General features: G+C 40.2%; 1 protein-coding gene across 1 annotated transcript; it reads left to right on the forward strand.

Annotated features, from left to right (window-relative positions):
- The first annotated feature begins 8,359 nt into the window (after nt 1-8,359).
- LOC123247561 (keratin, type I cuticular Ha8-like) lies at nt 8,360-13,709 on the forward strand. The gene is made up of 7 exons (XM_044676489.1): nt 8,360-8,851; nt 9,529-9,611; nt 10,769-10,925; nt 11,350-11,511; nt 11,605-11,730; nt 12,655-12,875; nt 13,574-13,709. The coding sequence occupies exons 1-7, from the start codon at nt 8,360-8,362 to the stop codon at nt 13,707-13,709; spliced, it is 1,377 nt and encodes a 458-aa protein (XP_044532424.1).
- Nucleotides 13,710-20,609: the final 6,900 nt, after the last annotated feature.

The raw sequence follows: 20,609 nt of genomic DNA on the forward strand, positions 1-20,609 counted from the left end.
TGTTGCCACCACAAAAAGCGCAGCTATGAATATTTTCGTACAAGTCTGTTTATCTATGATCTCTTTGGGGTACAAACCCAACAATGGTATAGCTGGATCAAAGGGCAGGCATTCTTTTATAGCCCTTTGAGCGTGATCCCTTATTATCTTTTTTCCTGTTCTTTGAAATAGATTCCAAAACTGCCTCTCTGATTTTAGTCTCTGCCCCTTCCAATTCACATAATCATAGAATCTTAGAGCTGGGAGGCACCTTAGAGACTTTCTTACTCAGTCTATAGTAGAATAAGGATCTTTTCCCAACTTCCCATAACCTTTCCTGTTTACCCAGTCTTCATTTGTAGACTTCCAGTGAAGGGAAACTCACTAGCACCTAAAGCAGCCTATTCCAGTTTTGGACAGTCCTTATTTTTAGGATATATTTTCTGAAAACTAGTTGAAGTCTGTCTCTCTCCACCTCCTGTTTCTATTTCTGATCTCTGGAGGTCAAACAGAGGAAGTCTATTCTTTTTTTAATATGGCAGTCCTTTAAATATTCAATGTTAGTGATCTTGTACAAAGCAATGAAAAGTGCATTGGATTTGGAATCAGAGAACCTGGGTTCAGAGTCTGGCTCTCCTATTTATTCTGTGAATAATTTTGGTACACTCACCTAAACTTTTTGGATCTTAGTTTCCATATCTGTACAAAGAAGAAAGTGTAGTACTGGATGATCACTCAGGCTTCCTCCAGCTCTTAATCCAAGACTATGAACCTACAATTTTTTTTTGGTATCTTTATTATCTGTGGCCTAAACTATATGACTAAGAAGGACGTCAAAATGTGAGAGTTAATCAAGGAAACAGCCATATCTATGTATGTCCACAATATGGTCTTGCAGTGTCCAAGGGTTGATGGGGTCAGTTCTTATGGAGAATGGGCCTGACATCTTTGCCGTGATGAAATGAACTGCCAGTAATGAGGCAAGCAAGATAATCTGGATGAAAGAATAAGGCTTCTTGAGAAAGAAATAGAAGGTGGCTTGTACCAGATGGATCAGGCCATGCCATCACACTGACCACTACCTTCCTTTGATCTAGGTGAAAACAGCCAGAGCCTTGCTCCCCCAAGCCCCAAAGACTGTATTTGTTTTCTATTTGTATCTCTAGCACTTAGTACTGTGTTTTGTGCATAGAACACATTTGAAAAATGGTTTTTCATCAATTAACTAATGAATTATTTAATGCCTGTGCCTTTAATGACCCTTGGACCCTAGGACACAGCCTGTTAGGTAACATACATTTATTAAATTCTTTCTTTATAGAAAAATATCAACCTGACATGATACAGGGCTCTGGCTGTCCCAGGGTCTTACTTTACTTACTTTGTAACCCTGGCAGAATTACAAGTGTACTGGGTTAGGGCAAGTGTTGGAATTACTTTCTTGTAGGTGCCTCAGTGGATAGAGCACTAGCTGGAATCTGGAAGACCTAAGTTCAAAACCAATCTCAGACACTTACTAGCTAGAAGACCTTGAGCAAGTCTCAACTTTTATCTGCCTCAGTTTCCTTATCTCTAAAATGGAGGTAATAAAAGTTCCTACCTCCCAGGGTTGTTTTGAGGATCAAGTGAAATTATATTTGTAAAGGGCTTTGCAAACCTTTAAGGGCTATACAAATGCAAGTGACGATGATGATGGCGATTTGCTGGTTGCAAAAAAAAAGTTTGTATTTTCTTCTCTCTGCACTAACGGTCTAGCTGTGCTACTTTCTTTGCTGTACTAATATACCAGTGTTTGAGCCACCACTTTATCTCTGGATATTGGTGACAACTGTTTGAGATAGCTTTGTGGGAAAAGGATGGTATTACTTTCTCAGTTAGAGCATTCGTATCTGAAGAAATGTACACAAACATGGAAGTTCTGTCCATATCTGCATCGACCTGCCTTTCCTCTCTTCTCTCTAAGATTTCCTTCTCATCTTTGTAAAACTCTATATATCTAATAATTCTCCCTGTTTCTCTAATATCTCCTATTTATTGTTTCCTATGGGCCACTAATATTAATATGTCACAATTTGTTCAGTCACTCCTAAATTAATGGGCATTCACTTTTTCTAGATTTTTGATATTACAAAGAGTGCAACAGTGAATATTTGGGTATATATGGGATCTTTTGATTTGTTTTTAGTCTTCCTGAAGCCTACTAGTATTTTTAATGGCTGACAAGTCACCAATGCTGTTTTAGTTTCTTCATCTATAGAATGGGTATATTAGCACCTGTAATACTAACCTCATGGGATGGTTATGAGGCTTAAATAAAACATGTAATAAAAGCATGATAGTATAATTTGAATCTGTTACCCTAAAAACTATGATCCCCAGTGGGACTGCTGTCTCCAGCAAAACTGTGATTCCCAGAACCCCACTCACTTCCTGTTGTTACATGCTCTCATAGACAGGACATAAATTGGGTGGAGTCTACCCCTCTTTTTCCTTCCTGTTGGTGGCTTTGGTGGAGCAAGCATTTTGAGCAGGTAGAAAACTTAGTCACATGGTTCTATTTTCTCAGATAATAAACTTTATAAATATAATACTTCAAGTATTGAACTTTAATTTAACTCTTACAATAGAAATGCCCATTATTATTATTAAAATGAGACTTATTTTTCTGCATTATCCTTATTATTTACCAATCTCTGAAAAAAATTGAGACATTTCTATTGTGTTAAGTGAATGATTTAGGGGACTTGGATCCCGAGCACCCTAGTGGCAGGGCACAGAAGACACAGAATCACCTGGCAGGTCTGATGGCTCTATGTCTGGGTTCCCTGTCAACCTGGGTGTCTCCCAATGCAACATGGCCATGGAGGGCGAAGCGTGTTCAGTTTAAAATGAGTTCAGGCAGCAGAGAGGGGGTCTTTTTGCTTCCACCTTTGCACAAATGGTCCCTGGGGTTTTGCTCTCTTTCTTTTTTTCTTAAAAAAATGGTTAAACCCTTACCTTCTGCCTTAGAATTAATACTATGCATTAGTTCCAAGGCAGAAGAGTGGTAAGGGCTAGGCAAAATGGGGGGTTAAGTGACTTGCCCAGGGATATACCTGGGAAGTGTCTGAGGCCAGATTTGAATTTAGGATTTCCCTTCTCTAGGCCTGGCTCTCAATCCACTGAGCCACTCAGCTTCCCCTCCCCCCCCTCCCCATCCCACTCTTTATCTTATTTAAAAATCTCTGGCAAGAACTGGCCTGATCCGGCTAAATGGAGAATCAGATCTATCCCTAAAGTTGGAAAGGCTGGAACCTTTTTCTCTCCCTCTACTTCTCTCTCCTTACTAATAAATGCTTATAAATCTGATAATAAGCTTACAGATTAGTTCTTTTTTATAACACTATGAAGGCTGAATGAGAAATTCTATATCTTCTTCATCTCCCCAAGACTCTAGAATCATAGATTTAGACACGGAGAAGACCTTAGGGGGTTTTTGAATTCAGCCCATTCATTTTAAAGATGAAGGAAATGAGGCTCAGAGAAGAGAGCCGGAGGCACCATTTGAACCTACGTTTTTGTGACTCCAAGTCCAGCACTTGAGCTGGATACCACCAAATGGCCAACTCTATTCAAGCTCCAGAGAATTAACCTCATTTAGAAACTTCCAAGCACAAACTTTGTGATGGAAGACACAGATTACTTACTGTCTCAGTGATCCAGGATTCCTGATACTCATTAACATTCCCTGGAAGGAAGTGAAGAAAGCTTCCTATTTCATTGACTTCAAAGCCCACTTGTTTGGGAAGTCAGTTGTTCTGTCCAGTAAATAATAGCCAGTGAATCCATGGAATAATAACATCCATAGTTAGCTAGAGGAAGCAAGTGGTTTTTAGGTTTTGGTTGAGGTGGAGCCATGTGGGGCTTAAGAGTATTGAACTCAAAATAAACAAACAACAGAACTCTTTTCTCAATGGACATAATAAGATTTTCAGAATTCAGAAATTGAGGATTTCGGAAATTTCAAATTTTTAGAATTTTGGCATGGACCACAGAGAGAATTTTGGTTCAGTTTTTATTACCTGGGGAACCAAAAGGACAGAAAAAGTCTGAATAGCTAATGGTGGAGGTCAACTCTGGTCATCCATATTGTTAGATTTAAAATTAATCCAATAACTCCATGTATTATATTTTATAAGATTTATTAATAATCATTTGAGGTAGAAGAAACAAAAAACAAAAGAAAAAGCCTAAATAAATAAGATGTGAGTAAAATTCTCCTGGCCTGGCAATCACCCAACCTCTTCAAACTACATTTCTGCCAAAAGAGTGAGAGGTGAGGCTACACTCAAAATATATTCTCCCTACGTTAGCACCTAATGTGAGAAGCAACATGGGAAACTGGGATTTAGAGTCTTGGGGAGCCAAATTCTAATTACACAATGTGATGGTTCCAACCATTAATTCAATGCAATTTAGTTTAGTTCAATTCAATTTGATTGGACTGAATTCAACTCAAGTTAAGTCAAATCAAGAAGCATTGATTTGTTCTGCTTTTGGAATCTAGGCATTGAGGATACAAAGAGAAAAAAAGGAAATAATCTTGCTTTTAGGGAACTTGCAAGGGAAGTGAGCAGCTTGGGCATAGACCTCCTTAAGACTCTTCATTTCCTCATGTTGCTTGGAGAAAAGCCGTACTTGGTATTTTCAAGTATTTCTTGATGAATTTTAGATGTCCATTTCCTTTATCTGATTTCTGATGACCTAGATTAAAGAAAAAAAACATGTCTCAGTACACAGAGAGTATATATTCTGGTGCAGAAGTATAAGACAGGAAAGAGCATTGATATAGTGCAGCATTGGTGAAGTTCTTCATGTCTGCATGCCCAACCTGCAACTTCAAGCCGCCTATGAGCCCCCCGCATTACCCTTTGGGTAGCTGTACAGAAGGGTGGGACATGCAAAAAAAAATGTCCCCCGGTGTGGGGAAGAGGGGGAATGGAGCAGCTCCCCCAGTGCCAGCTCAGCACTCATGCCAATATTTTGCCAATGCTGCTATAGTGAAACCAATGGATTTCTATATAATCAGAGGTTAAACTCCCATTTGATTTGAAAGGAACCAGCTTTTCTTCTTTCCCACAAAACTGAGATGAACTCCAGGAATGACTAACTTTATTTCTTCTTAAGACCTCATCTTCCTAATTCTACCTAGTTTTTATGACTTATTGTCACTTTCTCATATTTCAGTTTCCTTATTTTTTTAAAGGCAGACTATGACAATTTGGGTCTCTTCTAGCTGTAATCTATGGGTCTATCATAGAACATTCTGGATATAAGGATGAACTAGGTCTTCACCTTCTCCCTAGAGATAAAATTCCTACATTTAGGAACTAAGAGATGCAGAGACACACAGGTATCCTTTTGGACCGAGACAGGTTACACTCCCATCTCTTACAGATGCCATTCTGCAATTCTCCAGTCCCAAAGTGATCCTTTTAAAGGGTTGCTGTGGGGGAGTAGGGAAAGAGGAACTCTTGGGTGTGGTCTGTCTTTGGGTCCACCCTACACAGGTCAGCTGTATTTCCTGTAGCCAGTCACTACCTGGCCATTCCTTTGAGGAGGAGGCTAATCAACTGAGTATCAGTTCTTCACCAAGCAGCCTGCAGTGGCTGTATTATTATGCAAAACAGTCTTTGAGTTTAAACCTCATCAAATCCTCCATCCCGTGTCAGACCCGTCCCTTGGGGGAAGAGTCACCTTACAGACACAAAGGGCAATGATGTTTATGAAGTAAGATGTGCTGTTTGGTCCTGGCCTGGGAGGAAGCATTGGATTAGCAAGTGAAATTATTATGGGCAGTCAATTAGGTCCACAGAAGTATCCTATTTAGCAAATCAAAGGAAACACTTTTAATTGCTGAATCCTAAAGTTTATAGGGAAACTCACCTCGGGGCTGTGTAGATCAACAAAGGCATGTTTGAAGATGGGACAGATTCAAATTATAAGCAGAGGACTCTAAGAATGGGCTTTCTAAGCAATCTGCTTCTGAAGTGAGCTACTACAAAGAATTACTCATAGGCAAACGACCCCGTGGACTGACACTGAACCCTTCTTGACTAAGAATGGGCTTCTCAAGCAATTCAAATTTAGGCAGTGATCTTAATCCCTTTGGTGTAAGTATTAACTTGGGGGCCCAAGAATTAAAAAAAACAAACACACAATAACTATGTTTCAATGTAGTTGGTTTATTTTGGCAGTTTCATGCATTTTCTTTTATTTGTCTAAGCACTGTTCTGAGAAAGAGCCTTTAAGTTTCCCAAGATGGCCAAATGGATCCAGGATACAAAGAAGGTATTGAACCTCTGCTTAAGTGCTTATTTAGTCCTAATACTCCACATTTCCCCCAAATGAACCTAAAATTGACTCATGCTTAACTCTTATGGAGACTGGCTCACGTTTCATTTTTATGCCTTGTTTAGTCTCTTCGTTTAAGCTCTGAGGTACCTTCAAAGTTCTTCATAACTTTGAGAAGAGAACTTCTGTATCACATTCCCAGCAACAGCAGAGGACAGCTCTTGCTAGTATTGGTCATTTGCCTAACTCTTACATTTTGGACACATGATTTTCTTCTTGCTTTGTGACAAAGGTTCTTAGAGTAATACCATCCTTATTTCCAAAACATTCAGATCTTTCCAAAATCTGAAATAACCATAAAGTTTAATACAATAAGACAATTATTTTATTTAAAGAATTTATTATACATTATGCTCTATGCTAAGCAATATAAATAGAAGCAAATATAAACAGAAAGACAGTTCCTGCCTTCAGGAAGTTTACACTTCTAATGGAAAAAGACAAAGCATTAAAAGGAGTTGAAAAGGAAGATGGAGCAGGACTTAGTTTCCTAAATTGGGGAAAGGTGGTAAACCCCTCCATTTCAATCTCCTGTTGACAATGCCTGCCTTCCTTCCTTCCTTCCTTCCTTCCTTCCTTCCTTCCTTCCTTCCTTCCTTCCTTCCTTCCTTCCTTCCTTCTTCTCTTTCTTTCTTCCTATCTCTCTCTTCCTTCCTTCCTTTCTTTTTCTTACCTTTTGTCTTAGAAGTGATACTATCAGTTCCAAGGCAGAAGAGCAGTAAGGGTTAGGCAACTAGAGTAAAATGACTTGCCCAAGGTCACAGAGAGATAGGAAGTGTCTAAAGTCAAGTTTGAATCCAAGTCTTCTCAACTCCAGACCTGCCTCTTTATCTACTAAGCTATCTATCTGCCCCTCATACTAATCTTTTCATAACTGATATCCACATCTCTTCATCTCCTTAACTCTTGCCAAGGTCCTCTGTTATCTTCTTTCTTTGTATGCCAAAGAGTTTTGTTTTGAGGTAAATAATGTAACAAACACTCTAGGGAGCAAGTTTTTCAGAGACTTCTTGAGCTTACTCTACCTTGGTTAAAATATATTTTCCCCTTTCTACCATTTACTGTTATGGGAACAATGTTCTCAAGAAACTCTGTTTAAAAGCTCCCCCTTCCCCAGCTCATTCCTTCCTCTGTGACTAGATATTTCCAACTACCAATTTCACTGGCAATTTGTGTACTTTATTCCCCTTAATGAAAGTCTGAAACTTAAGCAACTTATGGGAGAAGAATCAATAGTAGACTTACCCCCTCCCCCCACCCCCCACCCAACAAAACACCTTACTTTCCATCTTAGAATCAATTCTGTGTATTGCTTCCAAGGCAGAAGAGTAGTAGGGACTAGACAATGGCAGGGTTAAGAGACAATGGTAGACTTTTAATAGTCAGATGCTCTGGCATCTTCCAGTACTGCTGTCAAACCTGGCCATACTACTCAACTTTCCCTATTGATAAGATGTTTGGAATCCACCAAGTAATCACAGCCTGGGAATCCCAAAATGTGGGGAGATCTGTACATTTCAAAAATAAGGAAACCTAAAAAACTCATGTTATAAGGCAAATAAAAGAAAAATCTCAGGTAGGAGATTTATGCAAATCACTTAGTGAGAGCTGTCCAGCTCACAAGAAAAATGGAAAGATTTGTTCTTTGTAGAACAATGTGAATCTTTTTTAAAAAAAGATTCTTTTACTCCCTGCTCTCCCATTCCCCCATTTCTGCACCCCCCTGCCCCCATCTCACAGCCTTAGGTGAGTAAAAATTTCTTTAATGAGGTGAGGAACTCTTAATAAACAGTGTACTCAATAACTGACTAATAGGATGATTGTTTGACAATAGACAGATCACCAAGGGAAAAGAGATCTGTGAGTGGAGCCAACACCCACCTGAAACAGGTATAAAAGACCTGGGATGGAAGGAGATCTTCAGACTGTGGCAGCTTGGCCTATCCATCTCACCTGAAACATCTCTCCAACTCCAGCACTTGCAACCATGACTTCCAACATTATCCGCACATCATCTTCCTATCCTCTGGGCAGCAAGGTTCCTGGAGTAACAAACATCGTCTCTTCCATTGACGTTGGTGGCAGACCTGGGGCAGATGTCAAAGCTGCCTCCATGTGCTTTTCTGCAGCTATGGCTCACAACAACCGAGTCCGGGTTGGAACCACCTCTCTGGGCCGACCCAGCCTCTGTCTGCCAAACAGCTGCCAGTCAGCCTGTCCCTTACCCGGAACCTTAAACATCCCTGCCAACATTGGGAACTGCGGAAATTATGGCGAAGGCTTCTTGAATGGTCACGAGAAGGAGACCATGCAGTTTCTGAATGACCGCCTGGCCAACTACCTGGAGAAGGTGCGTCAATTGGAGCAAGAGAATGCAGAGCTGGAGACCAAGATTCAAGAATGGAGCAAATGCCATGAATCCTTTGTGTGCCCAGATTACCAGTCCTACTTCAGGACAATCGAGGAACTACAACAAAAGGTAATATTTTATAGGAAGGAAGGAGTAAGAATTTATTAAGTGCCTACTATGGACCAAGCATTGTGTTAAATGCTTTATAAATATTATCTCTTTTGATCCTCTTATCAACCTTGTGAGGTAGATGCTATTATCCTCATTGGAGGATAACCTCAGTTGAGGAACTGTGGTGGACAGAGTTTAAGTAACTTGTCCAGGACCACAGAGCCAATAAGTATCTGAGGATAGATATGAACTCAGACCTTTTTGACTCTACAGCCAGTTTTCTAAATCTACTGTATCAATTAGGTGCTTCTATAGCATCTAGTGTCCAAAATCTGACCTAAAGGGAATGTTACAGAAAAATCAGAGCCTCAAAAGGCAAAACTAAAACCCAGAGCCTTTGAATTAAGATGTAAGGAGAATGGACTTGTTCCTTTTGGGAAACCACATTTCCCATAGTTGCATAGTATGATGATACCTTAGCTTCCATACTGTAAGAAAATAAGATCCGGAACAGAGGCAGAGGTTTTGAAAAGAGCATCAGAGGGCTACATATTCTTCTGGAAAGTGTATTTACTAAGAGGTACATATCTAGCTTTATATATTTTCATCATGTTTTGGGACATTATGGGATAAACCATTGCATATAGGTGGCCTCTAAAGGATGCCAATTGAAATATCTCATTGTTTTCTCTTAGATTCTTTGTACCAAGGCTGAGAATACCCGACTGGTTATACAAGTGGACAATGCCAAACTGGCTGCTGATGACTTTAGAATCAAGTAAGTCTGGCAGAATTGGGTCTTAGAACTGCCCACTCCTCTATACTCTTTACTCTCTTCAGCAAATCCCCTTCACCCCCTTCAACAGTCTAGTATTAGAAACAGGGATATCATTAGGAATTGACATCTGTTATTTCATTTATGCAGTAAATTCCTAGCTGAGCAAAGTCCTTCTGCTATTGCAGATTGCAGATTGGTACCTTCTCTGCAACTTTATAGCTTTAGAGAGTCTCCTGGATCACTGAGAAATTAAGTGACTTGCCTAGGATTGCACAGCCAGAATACATAACCAGGATCTTCTGGTTTTGAAGCTAGATCTTTATTTTCTATACTAGGCTGGTACTGATATTGGAGATTGAGTCTTCAAATGATGGGGAAGAAGAAAGTCTTATATCAAGCAGATGTGTGGTCTAAGTTGCTAAGATGTATTCTTCTGAGTTAGAAGACATGCATGTTTGTATGTGTTTTGTATGGAATGGTTATGCTATAAAGGTAGATAGATTAGAAATTCCCTCCACTGGTAACAAGTTAGTCACTCATCTGAAATTTATAATCTTAGAGAGTTGGCTGGAAGCATTAAGAAGTTAAATGAGCTCTCTCTGGTCATATAAGTATGACTAGGTTCCTGAGGAAGGACTTGAGCTCAGGTCCTCCTGAACTCTAAGGCCCATCATCCTACCCATAATACCACATTCTTTTATGTGTGCTTATCAGAGAGGCAAAATGAGATCATTTTAGACATAAGCTGAGCAGGATTAGTTCCCGAATTTAAAAAGGAACCTAAGGTCCACTGATCTTCAGTAGAAACATGTAGAGAGAGAACTCATTATTAGAACCCCAAGGTGTCATGAGTGAACAAACCAACAGGAAAGAAGACGGAAATATTTACTTAAAGAGGCCCCTTCTAAACCTTAGAAAATTTAAGCAATCAAAGATTTGGTAAAATTCAACAAACACTTATTAAATACAAATAAAAGGCACAGATATGTGGGAAAGCATGGTGAAGGGAATACAAAGATAAATAAGACATTGTTCCTGTGCTTAAGAAGCTTCTGATCTAGTCCTTTAATGAGCTTTGCTTCCAGTGGGTTCTAGTCTGATCCTGGTTTGGTTTACTCACTCTTGCTCCTTTCTAACATTTTTCCTATTCTTTCAAGGCATGAAAGTGAACTGTCCCTGCGCAAGCTGGTGGAAGCTGACATGTGTGGGATGAACAAGCTCATGGATGGGTTAACCCTGGCCAAATGTGACCTGGAAGCCCAGGTTGAGTCCCTGAAGGAAGAGCAATTTTCTCTCAAGAGCAACCATGAGCAGGTCTGGCCACAGAAACAAAGGGGTCGGGCCAGGCGTAGTATTGAGTGCAGGGAGTGGGGTGTAGGGAGGAGAATCCTAGAGGTAGAGAACTTGAGTTCTTACAACTGCACTTGACTGAAAGTCTCATTAGACTCTTTGGATCTCTGTTCTCAGAGAGACTCTTTAGAGCATTTTTACTCCAAATGTACTGGATTTGAATTGGAGCAACAATTTATGCTGAGTTTGGTTATAACTGACTCTAAATGTTCTAACTCAGCTCTTAGAATGTGCTTGAGCAGTTCTTCCTATCACTGATACTGGCAAAAGGTTCTTCTGCCTCAGGGAGATTTTTCTGTCTTCCATCCTGCCCTCAGGAGGCAGGAGAGGATGCTTTAAAGAGAATGATCTTTCTTAAACTGAGCATTCTGTTTTTCTGCCTCTCTAGGAGGTCCACAACCTACAGTGCCAGTTGGGAGACAAGCTCCACATTGAGCTTGACTCAGCCCCACCTGTGGACCTTAACCGAGTGCTGGGTGAGATGAGGTGCCAGTATGAGGCCATGGTGGAGACCAACCGAAACGATGTGGAGCAGTGGTTCCTCGCTCAGGTGAGGGCAGTGGGGTTCACTGGTTGGGAGGTGGCTGATGCCTTCCCAGGGGTGACCAAAACTGACTTAGTCCTTGTGCCTTGACTCTTTCAGAGTGAGGGTATCAGCCTGCAGGAGATGTCCTGTTCAGAGGAGCTACAGTGCTGCCAATCTGAGCTCTTGGAACTAAGATGTTCGGTGAATGCTCTGGAAATTGAACGCCAGGCTCAGCACAAAATGGTGAGTCTCTTCCTCCATTCTTTGTACTCTTCCAGTTTGATTCAATTTTATTTTATTTTCAATTCTAAATTCTCTCTCCTTCTCTTCCCCTTCCCTTACTCATTGAGAAGGCAAAGTAAAACAAAAAAAAATTGCAGTCATGTATAGATATGCAAACAATTTAGCACTCTGCCAAACTAGCATCTGATGTTCCAATAATCTCCAACAGCCCTATGTGTGAAGAAGGCCTTTTTTCTTTCATCAAGATGAAAATGTTCAATGTGTACTACTGAAGAAATTATAGCACTGTAGGTTTACAGAAAGGAATTCATAGGTCTCCCCATTTTGTAGATGAAGGGTCTGAGGTCCCAAGAGATAAAGGTGCTTGTCCAATGCCCCACAAGTAGTAAGGGATAGAGCTGGGATTAGAACCAGGTCCTCTGACTTCAAAGCCAATGCCCCTTCCTCTGCACCACACTGCTTATCTCCTTAGACTCCATATTTATCACTCTTTCCATTGCACGATAGTTCCTCCAATCATGATAAGAGTGGGTTCTGGTGGATTTATTGTCATGTTTAGTCCCAAGCCCGACCTTAATCTTTTCTTAAACACTAGCCGCTGTTCCTTTATGAGAAGAAGAGGTCACATTGAGAAGACTTTTGATAGTATGGGGAGACTCTTATTCAGATGGTCATTTTTCTTTAGATCTTTGGAGATGGCCTCGTCAAAAATTTTCTAAATTTAAATTTAATATGTTATTAAGCTGGAGGAATTTCTGAATGTATTAGGTCATGAGCAATTCAATTCAATTTAATTGTTTCATCTAATTCAATAACTAAGTGCCTTTTATGTTCCAGGCCCTGTGTGCACTGTCTCCTGAGTTTCTGAGGAGTTGCTTGTCTAGGGCCATTGTTCCATGATTATCTTGGTGCTTCTCATTTCAGAAAGACTGTTTGGAAAACTCCTTGTGTGAATCTGAGGCTCGCTACAGCACTGAGCTGGCCCAGATGCAGTATCTGATCAGTAATGTGGAGGAGCAGCTGGCTGAGATCCGAGCTGACCTCGAGAGGCAGAACCACGAGTACCAGGTGCTTCTGGATGTCAAAGCCCGGCTGGAGTGTGAGATCTCCACCTACCGAAATCTGTTGGAGAGCGAGGACTGCAAGTAAGTAGGATGCTGGTAATTTCTGAGATGGGTGCTTACATGAAGGTCATGGACATCCCTTAGTTAAAAAAAAACAGAGGGGCTTAAGGATGGGAAGCTCATTGATCTGCTTTGTATATATTTGTTCCATCAATCTGTGAGAGAGAAGGTTGGATTATGGATTAAATGTATAAAATGGCCACTTGCCTCAGAAAAGGGCATCTGTTTGCCAGATTCTTGAGGAAAACAGGTTGATGTGGAGATAAGGGGGCGAAATGGACCTATTTTATTCAAAACTTTCTAAAAAGAATGAAATTACCTCATGTCTTACGAAGACTGGGGGACCTTCTCTTCACCCCATTTCCATTCTACTTTTGAATATGCCTTTCTATTAGGAAGGAAAGCATTTTTAGGAAAGGAGGAGTGGAGTCCCTGAACATGAGATCTTGTTGGAATGCTTTACCTCTCAGTTCTAAGACAAGGAGAAGAAAGCATTCCCAGCTTGGGGGACAACCCATAGATCACTCTTCATAAGGGTGGATGATAGAATGGTTGGTGTTTGACCCAGGGCTGGGAAAGAATAAAATCAAATCAGGGTGGGAAGAGTTGGAACCAGATCACGAAGGACTTTAAATGGTAAGATTTTTTCCACATAGATTCCTGGGATATTCTTTCTTCTTCTCAATTTAACTTTGCCCAAATGGCTTTTTCTCCTTCAGACTCCCTTGCAATCCATGTGCAACGCCTGCAAACTGTCCTCCCCCACCTTGTGCTCCTCGGCCCAGCGGTGCTCCCAGAACAACCTGCATCCCTTCTCGCTCAGCCTGTGGCACCAACTTGTCTAATCGATTCTGAAAAATATGCCCTCACTGGAAAGGTCAAAGGCTGGAAGTCTCCTGGTCAGGACTGCCTTCTTCTTGCTCGCCTGAAATTTCTTTAAAAACTCCCACAGCCATCTGCATCTCATAAAGAAGATCAAGTTGGTAGCTGAAAAGGGGCATATGCTTCATCTGCTGGAAAAATCTGCGATTTATTGCCATTTTCCCTATTGCTTGTGCAGGGATGTCTCTTATCAAATGGTTATTCTGCTTTGCTGCCTCAATATCTTTTGACATGCACTCATTAACTTGCAAATAAACTTGATTTCTGCAGTATATAATGTTTTACCATGTGTCTTTCGTTATACTTACCCCTTGGGTTTGATAGAGGGGTCAAGGCTGAGTGTCCCGTGGGTACTGAAGTCCCTAGGTGACATCAAATGTCTTTTGTTGTTTTTGTTGAATTATTTCAGTCATGTCTGATTCTTCTTGACCCCATTTGGCAAAGATATGGGAATGATTTGTCATTTACAGATGAGGAAACTGAGGCAAACAAGGTTAAGTGACTTGTCTGGGGTCACATAGTAAGTATCTGAGGCCAGACTTGAACTCTAGCTCTGGCATTCTGTCCATTGTACCACTAAGTACCATTGTACTTTGAGTTTCCCTGGATGCAAATGACTCAGCTCTCAGAATCTGGGTTTGATTCTCAGGTTCAACACTTACTGCAGACAAATCATTTAAATGCTCTAAGGATCAGTTTTTCTTAGCTGTAAATTGGGGATAAAACATTTCCCCTCCCTATATCAGTTATTGTGAGTATAATATTTGTAAAAGTACTAGACCTGTGATTTTGTTGGTATAAAGAGTCCACTGTGAGCAAAGCAACTCCTTTTAGTAATTTTTTGCACCTTAAGAGTCTTTCATAGGTGTTACCTAGAAAACTAAATGACTTAGGGTGAAACGACTTAAAATAGCATATGTCAGAGCCAGGTCTTGAACCTAGTTTTTTTGGCTCTGAGACCAACTTTCTATCCACCATGCCATGGTGCAGCAAATGTTCCTAGATATAAAATTCTCATTTTTTGTAAAGCTCTGTGAAAACTTGGGTTGTTGTTTGCTTGTTTCAGTTGTTTCTGTCTCTTTGTTACCCTATTTGGGGTTTTCTTGGCAGAGATACTAGAATGGTTTGCCATTTCCTTCTCTGATTCATTTTACATATGAGGAAACTAAGGCATACAAGGTTAAGTGATTTGTCCAGAGTTATACAGCTACCAAGTGTCTGAGGCAGGATTTGAACTTGGGAAGATGAATCTTCCTGACTCCAAGCCCAGTGCTCTATCCACTGCACCAAGAAAGGAAATAATACAGAAGGAAAAAATGCAATAATAACTCAGTTGGAAAAATCAGTGCCACTATGTTTTAAAAAGAGGGCTCTTTCCCTGAAAAAGTGTGCTAACTTCTGCTCTACTAATATGAATCATTAATAAATGTTCTTTAAAAACTATGGGAGTAGAAATCCAGAAGAAAATATATGCTTTATCACTTTTTATCTGGGTATATGATTTGGGTTTTGGTTTTAAAAGATTATTCCATTACAAAAATGAATAATATAGAAATAGGATTTGAGTGATGATATATGTATAACCCAGTGGAGTTGCTAGTCAACTCCGGGAGGGGGGATTAAAGAGGGGAGGGAGACAGCATGAATCATGGAACCATGGAAAAATAAAATAAAATAAATGTTCTTTAAGATGCTTCTGTAAGGTAATTGCTAGAAGTATCATGACCCCTGTTTCAAAGCTTGTGAAAATTTCCCTGGCCACTCAATTAGCAAGTATCAGAGGTAGAATTTGAACCCAGATCTTCCTGAGTCCTAGCTTGCCACTGTAACCACTATACTATGTTTTCTCTCTTCTTATGAAGATCCCCCACATTTCCTTGCCAGAGCTTGTAGACCCAAGGGAGAGAAACAACAGTATCAGGAAGACTGAATTCTTTCACATGCCTATACAGGGTTTTCTGGCACTGGCTGTGACATTTTATCCAACAGCAAAATACGGTTATGTAGCCCAAGCAAAGCCGAGATCTTGTTGGGAACTGCCTTTCCTAGGTTGGCCTCCCCAGTTAACTCTTTTTCTGAAGACTGAAGACTTTTCACTGAGACATGAAGATGAAATCACCTCTCTTGGAAAAGGGAGCCCCAAATCACAGAGCGAGAGACTCCCCAGGGCTTTGGCCTACTTCCCTCTTGGTCTGATTCCTTTGTCTAAGGAGGATCATTTCCAGTGACTCCTGTGTTTGCATCTCTGGCACTGACCCAGAAGTGCCGGTGCATTAATAGCTGCAGATGTTATCGTGGGGCTGACGGATCCCTACTCGTTTCTGGAGCAGGGGTCTGACTTGCACCCAAGGCGGCCTGCTACCAAAGGAGGGAACAGTTTGTTCTGGAAGCTTAGACTCCTGTGTTACTGGGATGCTGTCATTTCAGCTCAGGAATGCAGTTTTTAAAAAAAGCAACACCTTTTCCTTCTTAGTATGGATACTAAGTAGAAGTTCTGAGGCAGAAAAGCCCTAAAGATTACGCCACTGGGGGATAAGTGACTTGCCAAGGGTCACGTAGCTAGGATGTGTATGAGGCCAGATTTGAACCCAGATTCTTCTGTCTCATCCTATATTATTCTGAGTAAGTCTAAATCCATTTTAATCCTTGCCAATCAAAAGCCGTTTTACTTCATTAAAGAATGGTCTCTAAAGCTTAGCAACTAGAGTTTACTCTCTGCTACTTGGAGAATAGTATTTTTTTTCCTTTTAAATCCTTATCTTCTGTCTTAGAATCAATACTAGGTATTGATTCCAAGGCAGAAGAGTGTAGGGACTAGGCAACTAGGGCCGAATGACTTGCCCAGGATCAAACCAGGACCTCCCATCTCCAGACCTCTATTTTTGTCCACTGAGCCACCTAGCTGCCCTTGGTGAGTAGTTTTAATGGCAGAAATGTGAAAAAATTCACAGGTAAGTCAAATAATCTCTTATCATTTGCAGAAGCAGCATGGTACAGCAGCAAAAAGCATTAAACTTGGAATAAACATTTTTTGGATTATACATCTGATGTTATCATTGCTGAGAACTCCTATGGTGAAAACTTATTCCATTGATGCAGATTGATACCTCTTTTGTACTTTATAGTTTTAAATCGGTGCCTAGGACACTAAGAGATAAGGGAGCTTGGTCAAGGTCACACAGCTAGTCATAAGAAGTAGGGCTTCAACCCTAGTTTGGATGATTCTGAGGAAGCTGTCTCTCTATTGATTGTACCAGCAGTTTTCAAACTTTCTGGTCTTTTTTTTTATTTTTTAATTTTTTTAAAACCCTTAACTTCCTTGTATTGGCTCCTAGGTGGAAGAGTGGTAAGGGTGGGCAACAGGGGTCAAGTGACTTGGCCAAGGTCACAGAGCTGGGAAGTGTCTGAGGCCAGATTTGAACCTAGGACCTCCCGTCTCTAGGCCTGACTCTCAATCCACTGAACTACCCAGCTGCCCCTCAACTTTCTGGTCTTGGGTCCACTTTATACTCTTTTAAAAAATACTTATTTATTTATTTTTTTTTTAATTAAACCCCTACCTTCCATCTTGGAGTCATTACTATGTATTGGCCCCAAGGCAGAAGAGTGGTAAGGGCTAGGCAATGGGGGTCAAGTGACTTTCCCAGGGTCACACAGCTGGGAAGTGTCTGAGGCCGGATTTGAACCTAGGACCTCCCGTCTCTAGGCCTGACTCTCAATCCACTGAGCTACCCAGCTGCCCCCAACTTTATACTCTTAATAGTTATTAAGCTCCTAAAAGGAAAATAGGGAAGCACTGAGTAGGGAATAGTTTAGAAATACTGTTACAGATTTTAATCCATCCATGACATCTCATTTTAAATACCTCTTGTTGATGTCCTCCCATAGAACCTTTACAGAAGGAGCCTCCATCAATACCTTCTCAGTCTTTTTATATTTCAGGGCCATGTTCTGACTGTCCATCCTTTGTTCTTCCTTTGCTCTTGCCACATGACATTCCCAACTCCTTTCCCAATTACACATTTCCTTTATGATGTCACTTAAGCTACTTTTTATATATAGAATACCACTGGGAATATTCTGCAGTTCATCTGTACCATCCTTAATTGATCTATTATTTTTATCAGTCAAGTGTAAGATTTTACATTTATTCTTACAGAATTTCATCTCATTATATTCAGTCTAATGTTTTACCTGTGGCAGTGAACCTATGGCATGTGTGCCAGAGGGGGCACTCAGAGCCCTCTCTCTGGGCATGCCCACCATCGCCCCAACACAGATTTCACTAGAGTTCGTTTTTAGAAAGCCAAGGTATGTGGGTCAGGGCTGCTCCCTTCCTCCTCTCCATGCAGGCCTGAGGACATCATCCACCCCTCTAAAAGGTTTGACATCACTGCTCTAGCCTGTGAAGTACTTTTGGGATCCTGACTTTGTCATCCAGTGGGCTAATTATTTTCCCAATTTTTGTGTCATTTCTGCAATAACATCTTCTTTGGTCTCCCTATTTCTAGTTTTCAATCCCACCAATTCCTCCTATACTATCAAATATACATATATTTGGAATGGATCTCCCTATTTTTACCAGGACAGAGGGGCAGTTATTACTCACGGACCTTTTACCAATACTATTTTACTTGGAAACTTTAACCCTTTTCATTTTTCCAACTTGAGCTGATTCACCTCTTCTTAAGTAGTTTGGTGACTGGTCCTCTGCTTTTGGAGGCTTGCTAAACTGGTGTCAGAATTAGTGAGGATACCCTATAGACTTTAGCCTTACTGAAGCTCAGAACTACTAGATTTAAGTAATCCATCACCCCCACTCATGAGTATGTTCCACCATGCCTAGGTATTGATGTAATCTTTTTGAAAGATTTCTTTGATTGAGTCACTTCTCTGCTAAAAAATCTTCATGCATATCCCATTGTTTATAGGACAAATATTCACATTCCATAGTCTGTCAATTAAGGATTTACAAATCGATCCCAAGTAGGCTTTCTTTTTTTTCTTTTTAAACACTTTTTGTCCTAGTAACAACTCTAAGACAGAAGAACTCTAAGACTAGGGCCAGGCAATTTGGGGTTGCCCAGGATCACACAGCTATGAAATGTCTGAGCCTAGATTTGGACCCAGGTACTCCCAACTCCAGGCCTGGTGCTCTCTTCATTGAGCCACTTAGTTCTCCCCTGAACTGGCAAATAAACTTTCCACCTGACATCCACAATCCTTCTCTCATGAATCTCATCAGTCAAATGATTATACTACTCACTCTTTTCCCGAAACATCACTTTCTATTCTTATTTATGAACCTTGTTTACCTAGTTTCCCTACCTAGAATATCCTCCTTCACATCATGTATTGTATTTACCCATCTTTCAAAACCCAACTGAAGTTGCACTTTTTTCATGAAGTCACCCTCATCACTCTGACCCATGGTGATCTCTTCCTTCTCTGAATTTCTTTAACTCAGGCCTACTGTCTGAGATGGAAATTGTTGGTTTTGAAGAAGATGTTAGGAAATAATCACACATTGCTATGGGTCTGTGAATTGGTCCAACCATTCTACAAAGAAATGTATAATTATGTTATGAAAGGGATTAAGAAGTCCATACCCTATGTCCCAGAATTCCCATTATTAGGTATATGCCCCAAAGAGGTCAAAGATAGAAAGAAGAGTTCCACATACACCAAAATCTAACTAGTAACAACATTTTCTTTGTAGATAGAAAGCAATACAAAAAGAATAACTATGCATTGGTTGGGGAATGGCTAAACAAATGATGGCACATCAGTACAATGAATTATTACCATTAGAGATGACTAATTTAAGGAAATGAGAGAAGCATGAGAACAGATAGAAGGTGAGTGAAGAACTAGGAAAACAATAGGCAGAATGACAGCAGAAGTGAAAATGTAAAGGACAAAACCCCTGAAACTAAACGTTGCGTAATTATAAAGATCAAGAGAAGAGAAGAGAAGAGTTGAGAAGATGAAGCTTGCTCTTTTCTTTACAAAGGTGGAAGTCTTTCCTTGTGGAATAGCATACAAGCTATCTGACATACTTGATATGTTGCCTGGTTTTTCTGAATGTTTTTCTTCCTTCTTTCTCTTTAAATCTTTGCTATAAGGAATGACTTGATTAGGTGATGAATATATTCAGAAATGAACATGATATAAGAATAAAAAAATAAGAAAAAAATGAACATGATATAAGAACAAAAGAAAAAAAGTGGCTCTAAAAATAAGATAAATAATTTACTGTTTTTATCACTAATTTTGTTAGTTACCTTTTTGTGTCCACATCTCGTCTCCCCAATTAGATCCTAAGCATCTTGAGGACTAGAATTGTGTCTTATATATCTTTACAAGGCTTAGCCAGTGTTTTATATGTGATCAATGCTTAGTAAATGTCTGCCAGTTGGTCAAAATAGCTTATCTGAAAGGATCAATACTGCTGCTGAACCTTGCCTCAAGAGGCAGCTATATAGTACAGTGGATAGAGTGCTAGGTCTGAAGTTGGGAGGGCCTGAGTTCAACTTTGACCTCAGATATTTCCTAGCTGGGTGACTCTAAGCAAGTCATTTAACTCCAGTGGCCTGTTGCTTACTGCTCCTTTCCCTTAGATTGATAGGATAGAAGGTAAGGGTTTAAAAACAAAACAAAACAAAACAAAAAAAACCTTGCCTCAGCTGCCAATAACTTTTGTAAACACAAAAGAGATTCTCATAGGGAAGAGCACCCATTCTTCTCATAGAAAATATGTGGCTCACAATCAATCAACAAAGAATTATTAAGTGCCTACTATATGTTAAGTGAGAGATAATATGGCATAGTATAGAGAAAACTGGCTTTGAATCTAGGGACATCTGGGTTCAA

This window comes from Gracilinanus agilis, chromosome 4 (assembly GCF_016433145.1).
Source record: "Gracilinanus agilis isolate LMUSP501 chromosome 4, AgileGrace, whole genome shotgun sequence".
Classification (NCBI taxonomy): Eukaryota; Metazoa; Chordata; class Mammalia; order Didelphimorphia; family Didelphidae; genus Gracilinanus; species Gracilinanus agilis.

Excerpts from the sequence above, each read along its gene's own strand:
- LOC123247561 (XM_044676489.1), top strand. The coding sequence starts at position 8,360 with ATGACTTCCAACATTATCCGCACATCATCTTCCTATCCTCTGGGCAGC. Across the intron at positions 8,852-9,528 it reads TCGAGGAACTACAACAAAAG|ATTCTTTGTACCAAGGCTGA; the intron begins GTAATATTTTAT and ends GTTTTCTCTTAG. Across the intron at positions 11,731-12,654 it reads GCCAGGCTCAGCACAAAATG|AAAGACTGTTTGGAAAACTC; the intron begins GTGAGTCTCTTC and ends TTCTCATTTCAG.